Here is an 8,495-nt window from a genome sequence, read left to right on the forward strand (position 1 = left end):
ATATGAATTGGCTATTAGATTGACTATAAATGAATTGGAGCTTTTAGCTAGCTATACTATTGGACTTGCTCTAGTAATGGATGTCTTGGAACGCAAATTAAGGGTCGTATTACAGTCAGTAAGGATGCGTTTTGTTCATGGATGAGGTGGGATGGGTTGGATCCATCTTTGGATTGCATGATAGGTTGGTCCTATTTTTCTGTTTGGTTGTAACTTTATTTTCTTTTTTTAGTGGAACGGGTGAGATGGGATGAGTTGGATCTATTTTTTTATTTGGTTGAAGAGATGAGATGGGACAGAGGTTACCTTTCATATCTAGAATAAAATATTAAATATTAAGATTAACATATGAATAACCTAAAGTAATTAGATATATATTTATATCAATAATTTATTTTAAATAAATTTAATAAATAAAATAGACATCTCCTCTGTGCGTCGTGATCGTCCTGTGATGGATCAGTCTGACTATTTTGGTGGAATGAGTTGGACTCGAATCTAAACGAAATATTTCTCTCTACGTCCAACTCACTCACCCATCCACTAACCAGATTAGGAAATGGTTGCTCTGTCCCAACCCATCCTAACCTTAGAACCAAACACATCCTAGGTGATCCTAGGTGATGTAAAGTGGGCTCTAAGAACTACTACGTTATATTTTTGCTTATATGCTTATATGAAGAAAGAAAATAGGAGAGAAGAAAAAACAAGTTATTACAAGCGGTAGAACAGAAGCTCCAAAACATTATACTTAAACATTATACGTACTATAGGTGATTATACATCGATAATATAATATATTTTTAATATAACAATTATGCAAGTTTTGGAGCTAGACGTTAGCCCTTCTATTGAGCTGGCTCTTATTACTATATCGCCTAGGTGATTATACATCGATAATATAATATATTTTTAATATAACAATTATGCAAGTTTTAGAGCTAGACGTTAGCCCTTCTATTGAGCTGGCTCTTATTACTATATCGCCTAGGAGACCGGATTATTTGGTCCCATAATACGTCCATCTAGCTACACGGCATATTTACAGACGAAAACTAATTTATAAATAATCCTTAAATATATATTCTTAGTAATCTAAAAGCAAATACTAAAAGAATAAATTACATAAAAACAACTCTAAAATTAACTCTAAATTTAAGATTAAAAAATTAAATTTAAGCTTATAAACGTAAAGAGAAGCGAAAAAATAACATAGTGACATGGTGCTAACGGTTTCATTAAGGATATGTTTGGTTCTATAGATAGGATAGGTTAGAATACAACCAACTATCTCTGACTTGTTTGATTGATGGGATGGATTAAACTCAGAAGAAAAATATTTCTCTCAAATCCAATCCAAGCCAACCAAAATGATGAAAAGGATCATCCCAGGATGACCACAAGCACAAAGAAAATATTCATTTTATTTATTAAATTTATTTAAAATATATACTTGTATAAAAATACATCAAATTACTTAATTTATTCATATATCAAATTACTTAATTTATTCATATATGATCCTAGTATTCAATATTTTATTTTAGATATGAGAGATAATTTATATCTCATCTTATCCCTTAAAAAAACAAAAATCAACCTATTCCATCTTATCCCGTCCACCAACTAGAAAACAGGATCCAGCCCAACCATACAACCAAACACAATCAAACAAAAAATAAAAACCAACTCATCCTACGATCCAAGGATACCCTGAATACTAGATAGATCGAACCTAACCCACCTCGTCCAGGAACTAAATGCATCCTAACACAATGGTTCCAGGAACAATCAGAATCAAACACAACAGAATGCAAGAATGGCGAAAGGATTTAAGCAACAGCCTGCAAATCTTTATATTACAAGGGACAAATCGAGTACACTGGAGCATTGAGAAACAAACATGAGCAGCTCTCTCTATAAATCTAGACCTACAGCAGGGCAAGAGCATCCCTGAAAGACCAACAATGTCAAACCCAGGGATGCCGCCATACACAAAGTTCAGTTCAGCATCCATACAATGAAGCCAGATGCTCCACGACTAGGTCAAAACGACACATGTCGTTATGGAGCACAAAGCAAAGCTCTGTAAAACTTGCCATAGATCTAGGGCTCTTCCCTGTAATAAAGCTCCCTTGACTGCTGCTTTATCGTTGCTTGGCATGGTTTTATCGCCATCTTCCCTTAACAGTCCCCCTTGCTTGCAGATCTGTGTCGAAAAGGAAACTTTGTGAGTCGAGCAACTTACCATAGACTCCAGCACCAGCAGATGCGCTATCTTTTTTGTCCTTTTTACACCGTTTTCCAACCTCAAGCAGTTGATGTCAGACTAACCCTGCGATAGAGTAGCAAACAAGTACCAAACAGCAGGGTATAAAGAAAACAGAGCAATTCAGATACTGAACGCACAAGGATTGAGTTTAGGGTCATGCCTCAACGATGCCTTCTGGGGTACATCCGGGTTCACACCTGCATGAGCTTTAGAAACCACTTCAATCCCATTGTTTGGCTTTATATATCAAAATGAAGTAAACAAATAAAAAAGTTCAGATCATATCTATGGAAATCTTAATTTCAAATAAGGAGTGAAGCACCAGAAGCAAGACCTCTAACTCTTCGGGGAGGCCACTCTGAGCAACTCCATTCCCACCGAAATGCACATTTTCAACAAGAACACTCTCCATCTCCTCAGATCTCTCCAATAACTCCGCACTTTTGTTGCTTCCCAAGCTTTCACTTCCAACGAGCTCTGATACAACTTTTTCCGCAACACGCTTTAAAGATGTACATACAGCTTCGGTTGTAGTGGTGCAGTTCTTGATACTGGGAATGCAGGTATCACGCTCTTTAGAAGAGTCACCAGAGCAAACCCCTTCCACACACTTCGAGCCCGATGCAACAGAGTCCAAACTTTTTTCAGATGCCAGTGGTGAATTCAAACAATTTGCCTGTTCTGGACCATTGGCAAGTGAAACCGGACTTCCACCACTTGCACCAGAAGCATCAGCAATATTGCCAGATGGAGGTGATGAGGTTCTCTGCCGATTTGGACTAATTGAGGGGCTCATTGAGGTCCTCTTCGCAGTTCTGCCGGGTTCACTATCATAAGCCCCAGCTGCATCGTGCTTTCTTTTGGGCTGACCATCTGGGGATCTATTCGCTGCTCCATCTTCAACATTATTTTTATTAGATTGTTGCTGATGATTTATATGCCTCAAAGGACGAGGTCTCTTATAGCCCTCTGGGAACACATATGATGGAATTTGCTTCCTCCGAACATGAGAAACAGCCAACTCCATCCCAGGCCTCCAGTACCCATACATGCTGATGTCGTGCCTAAATTCATCTACTGTGCCACGAATATCAAACTGTTGGCCCTCCTGTATTTTCGCACCTTCTTTCCTTGATAAGCCCATGAAGAAAGCACAATGAGCACATTGTCTAGAAGGGTCAGCATACTCATGAGGGTAAGGATGGCATTGTAACATTCCATATGTGTCTCTTTCAATCTGTGCTTGTGAAAAAAAAGAAGATACTCTACAGTCAACCACATGAAAAATATAAAATAACAATAATAATTAGTAGAGTTCGTTCTGGGCATTCAATAAAAGAGTCTGTTTAGTGGTAACAAAAGGCATGAAAAACAATCACCCTACTAGTTCTCAAGTCAATCTGCAATAACTGCCCTAGGCTTTCCCACGAAATTGGTTGATATTTTTGTACTGTATAAACATACTAAATCAACTGTCAATATCAAAACATTCCAACTGACCCCTAAAAATTCTCAGACTTTTCCAGGCTATCAAATAGCTCCGAAGGCAATGGTTTTATATGCTGCTACACAACAAAGAACTTAAGCAATGTATTACCTTCAAAGTCAGTTGTCTCAACCGAGATTCAACCCATCCCTTCCACAGTCTAAGATCTTCTCCATCTTCAGCGATGATGTCAACCTGGAGATAATTCTTATAGGCTTCAAAAAATTGGAAAGGCTCAAAAAGAGCAGACCAATTAGCCTTATTCATATCAATTTCCTGCATTGAAGAGTGAAGAATGCATAGTCAAAGCAGCAAGAATTCACTAAAACAGTAACTAATGTAGTAGCAAAGAGAATTACCTGGCAAATTTTGTTGCCAAACTGGAATTGCTCCATCATAACCCTCAGTGTGCTTGTTGAAACATTATAGCTGGAGTTCATGCAGGGATAAGCTGGGGTTATGATGGGCATATGATGAGATCTGTCACGGTGATATTTACGTGGATCCCAAACAGGAAAACCAAGTTCATCCTCCTCAATAGCACAAAGCATCACGGGATTTGGCCACTGCCATTGAGTAAAAACTCTAAAGAATCTTGAGACCAACATACTTGGCACAGCATTAGGATAGAGCTGGCAGACACGTGCAACAAGTAAAGCCCAATTGACACCCCCAAGAAAACCAGTAACCTGGCAAGGAATACAAGTCATTAACCTAACTCAAAAACAATTGTTATTAACAATAATGACAAAATGTACTTACATTAGAGTAAACTCCTCTTTTTTTCGCCCAGTACTTCAAACACCTCAGTGTTGCTCGAAAGTTCTACGGTTAAGTATATGAATATCGTTAGAAGCTATCCTAGAAGAACAAAGACAACAAGCATAGATGGTAAACCGCTCAGGCCAACCTCAACATTTGGAACAAGCCTAAGAATCTGGTCAGCTACTCTGCACCCATTAAGACTGCGAACAGTTACTTCATCAACATCATACAGTACTGATCCTTGTGATATATCCAACTCCTGCAGCATTATGTTAGACACAATGTATCTCTTGATAAAAGAGAGCGTAACAAGGGGCAAAATGGATCCCTAGAAAACTTCCTTTGTTTTTAATAAAGGGCATCTGGAGAAGAAACTGGAAAAGTGGTGAAAAAACAGGAAGACAAGAAACAGTGCACTTGTGAAAAGAATATTCAAGTTTTAACCACTCTGCTAAGTTCAACACCAAAAAGGTTAGATTATCATCCTAATTCCTAAACATCCCGGATGTTGCAATGTAAAAATGTAGGCAGCGTGAATATTCTCTAGCCACTAAAAGTGCATAGCAAAGAGATAACTCCTCTTATTGCCTGAACTCATTTCCTCCGTATGGCTATACAACAACACAGCGAGGATAAAGCTCAAAATAGAACTTCTCATTGCCTAGACTCATTTCCTACGTATGGCAGGAGACCACTAAGTTATACTACGTATTGGCCGAACTCAGGATTATCCTAGATATCAGAAAATGGCTATTCTGAATAGCATGTGCCCAAAAAAAATCTTGCATATGCATACAGGAACAAGTCATGTAAACATTTAATTTAATGTTTAAACTGAAGACACTTACTGGTGGCACTACTAAGAGAGAGACACTGGCATAAAGAAGATCAATTGATATTCCATGGAATTTAAATTTCATAACAGGAACATGTGCATCAGGTACAGGTTGCAATTCAGTAACTTCCTCGGTTTGTGCCAATATGTCATGTAGTACAATAAAGAAATCCTCCTGCAGAGAGAGTGCCTATGTTAGAGAGCAACCATGACGTCTCTAAACTGGTAGTACATGACAGAAAGAATTCAAAGACATCACCTCACGATTCACATATGAAGGCCCAACACATAAAGTATCAACATCAGCTCCAGGTCCATGAACCTACAGAAGCAGAAACATCAAATTATGTAAATTTGAATCAATCTAGCACAGATATTGATAGAGAGACTAAGAAAAACGTGAACCAAGTAAAAGAAGAAACAAAAGCAAAACAGCTTTGCAACAAAGAACCAAAAAAAAAATGTTTTCAGAGTAGGCACGGTAATGGGCCAAGACCCTTGGGTCCTCACAACCCAGCTCAGTTTTTAGCTCAAAAATCCATAAAACTTTAGCCCACCCCATTTAAACCCAGCCCTTAAATTTTTAGTCCAAAATGGAGGGCGCATTGCCCATTACCACCCCTAAGGAGTAGCCACAATTATCTACAAACACTATTCTGGCAGAATATTTGGATTGTACTCTTAGTTTAGCTTGTAACAATATCATATTCATGCCATCACTAGGTCCATTTATCTTGATCAAACTCAAGATGCATAGTCTTTACCAAACTATGCAAGGGAGTACGTAAGTACTCGCACAACTTAAATTAGTTGAAGGGCTATACATAACTCAAAACTGTTGCTTGTATTATTTAATGTTTATATTAAGTTATATGAAATAACTTAACTAGCACTTACTTTATATAGCAATGAGATTTACTGTGCTAAAAAGCAATATATGATGCTAAGATAATACTCCCTCCAGTCAAAAATATTTGTCGTTTAGGACAAGATTTAGTCAAACTTCTAAAATTCCGACCATCGATAATTTCTTAAATGCTAAATTTAAATCCAAGACAAATGATATACATAGATTCTCCTCAAAAAGTACTATCATAATATAAAAAACTTATAAGATTCTATAAATTTATTTTAACATGAAATTGCTTTTCAGAACTTTAGAAGTTTGACCAAATCTGCCCTAAACAACAAATAGTTTTGACAGGATGGAGTAAAAACTAACTGGTAATGGAGCATATGGAACATTGTCCACAATTTGTGAAGGGATGGCTTTCCAAAATGCTAACTTCACTACAAGAGGCACACAATATAACGATAATACAACCCAGGATCCAGGTTCTACATGAGCACAAACTGTACACTATTCACCTTTAGTACCCCCACAAAACATAATTTTACTAATGCAGTTACTTCTGGTTCCATCTGTGGTCAAAAAATTCGTGGCAGCAAAGATACAGGTTGGCATTCGACAAAATTACTTTGGAATTAAGAACTTGTTCATTTAGATTATCAAATTCTTCTGCTTGTTAGAATTACTCACACCCGTTCATTCATCAGTTGTAACATAAATGGCACAGAGAAATTTGCTCTCTTCCTCTATTAAATGGCAGCAAAAGACACCATGTCCAGCTCCCACTAACAAGTCAAATGATGAGATGGAAAAGGTAAAGAGAACTACAAAGGTGTATGTTGTAGAAAAATAACAGAAACAAGGGATGATTGTTTACCCCTAAACGGTATGACCCAAACGTAAAGAGCACAGCATTTGCCTCCTCAACCATCTGATCAGTGTAACCTCTCTGGCTAGTTAAATGCTTCACCCAATCTTTTACAATCTGCAAGTCAAACAAGAATGGCGTTTAGCAAATGAATTTTTGTCCACAACCATATTCTATAGAAGCGCAGTAGTGTTAAACATGGCATTATTTAGCGCATTTAGAAAATTAACACCACCTTCTAAAGATTAAAGTACAGATAAAAAAAGCAACATTTTTTTTCTATTAAAGCAGGAAACAATTAAAATAGAATAGCAGCGGAACTAGTTACCTTATCGAGCTCCTTTAGCACCTCCTCTCGCCTAGCCGACTCCTCCGGGCTCTCGTATAGACTGGCTTCAACCAAGAACTGCAATTATGGTCCACAAACAGATCATCATATTAACCGCGAAATATAAACGTAGAGCAAGCAGCAAATGATCAAATAAGGCAAGCCAAATTGTCCCCACCTTCTCCAACTCCGCCGTCTTCTGGAGGTCAGCCTCCGCCGGCCCAGCCAACGATATCGGTTTCGTTATCCCGTACTGCTTCGGGGGCTCGGCTGCGGCATTAGAGGCCGCCATGGAACCTCACTAAAAACCTTCTCGTGGATACCGTAACAAAAACAACCTCCTCTCCCCAAGCGAGAGGGAGAGGAAGGATCAATAGCCCTAACTAGCGCCGGATCGGCGCTTGCAGCCTCAAAAAGGCCGCCCCGAAAACTCGAATAGAGCCGCACAAAACACTCAAAACGAAATTGGGCGAGCACACGATCCCCTCCCGACCCCCAATCTGCAACCCCCCCTAACCCCTCAGCGAATACAACTCCTAGTAGGATCGATTACACAAGGAACACCCCTCCCGCGCACACGGATCCGAACGCGCCCGTCGCGCGGACGGGACGGGCCCCCCCGCGCACTCCACCCCCGCCCCCACGCGGAGTAGGAAACCCCTCCCCGCCGGGTGGGTCAGATCGAGAGCGCCCGGGGCCGTGCGGACGGGCGGCGCCTCCAGATCGGGGGGCGGTCGCGGCGGATCCGGCGATCCCCGCCGCGCCCGGTGGGCGGCGGCGGCGGCGGCGGAACCCTAGGCGGTGGCGGCCGCGAGGGGGGAGGAGGAGGGGGGAGGAGAGAGAGAGACGGGCGAAGCGAGGCGGGTGGGAAGAGAGAGAGGCAGAGATGAGAGAGAGAGAAAGAGATGAGCCCGTGAGTTTTGTGTCGATTTCTCGAGGAGGATTCAGATTTTTTTTTTCGTTTCTTTCTTTAAAATTGGGATATTTTTTCCCGGGAGCGAGGCGAGGGTGGTGTCTCCGTGCTCGCGGTTAGGAGGATTAAGTGATTATTAGTTGGGTTTATTGGTAATTCGATAGTTAATTAATTAATT

General features: G+C 40.0%; 1 protein-coding gene across 5 annotated transcripts; it reads right to left on the minus strand.

The window, feature by feature from the left end:
* Positions 1-1,820: 1,820 nt before the first annotated feature.
* On the minus strand, positions 1,821-8,222 carry LOC102720246 (nuclear poly(A) polymerase 4). 5 transcript variants are annotated; one of them, XM_006656101.3, is made up of 12 exons: positions 7,583-8,222; positions 7,405-7,482; positions 7,086-7,193; positions 5,618-5,680; positions 5,372-5,533; positions 4,669-4,782; positions 4,521-4,583; positions 4,118-4,447; positions 3,870-4,034; positions 2,607-3,509; positions 2,433-2,469; positions 1,821-2,335 (listed from the first exon to the last, which is right to left on the minus strand). In XM_006656101.3, exons 1-11 carry the CDS (start codon positions 7,694-7,696, stop codon positions 2,464-2,466), a joined length of 2,106 nt encoding a protein of 701 aa, XP_006656164.1. In that variant the 5' UTR covers positions 7,697-8,222; the 3' UTR covers positions 1,821-2,335; positions 2,433-2,463. The 5 variants fall into 5 exon arrangements, with proteins under 5 accessions (XP_006656164.1, XP_015694152.1, XP_015694150.1 ...); XM_015838666.2 differs by having other exon boundaries at positions 1,821-2,209; positions 2,433-2,509; XM_015838664.2 differs by having other exon boundaries at positions 1,821-2,209; positions 2,410-2,509.
* Between the last annotated feature and the right edge of the window lie 273 nt (positions 8,223-8,495).

This window comes from Oryza brachyantha, chromosome 6 (genome assembly GCF_000231095.2).
Source record: "Oryza brachyantha chromosome 6, ObraRS2, whole genome shotgun sequence".
Taxonomy (NCBI): Eukaryota; Viridiplantae; Streptophyta; class Magnoliopsida; order Poales; family Poaceae; genus Oryza; species Oryza brachyantha.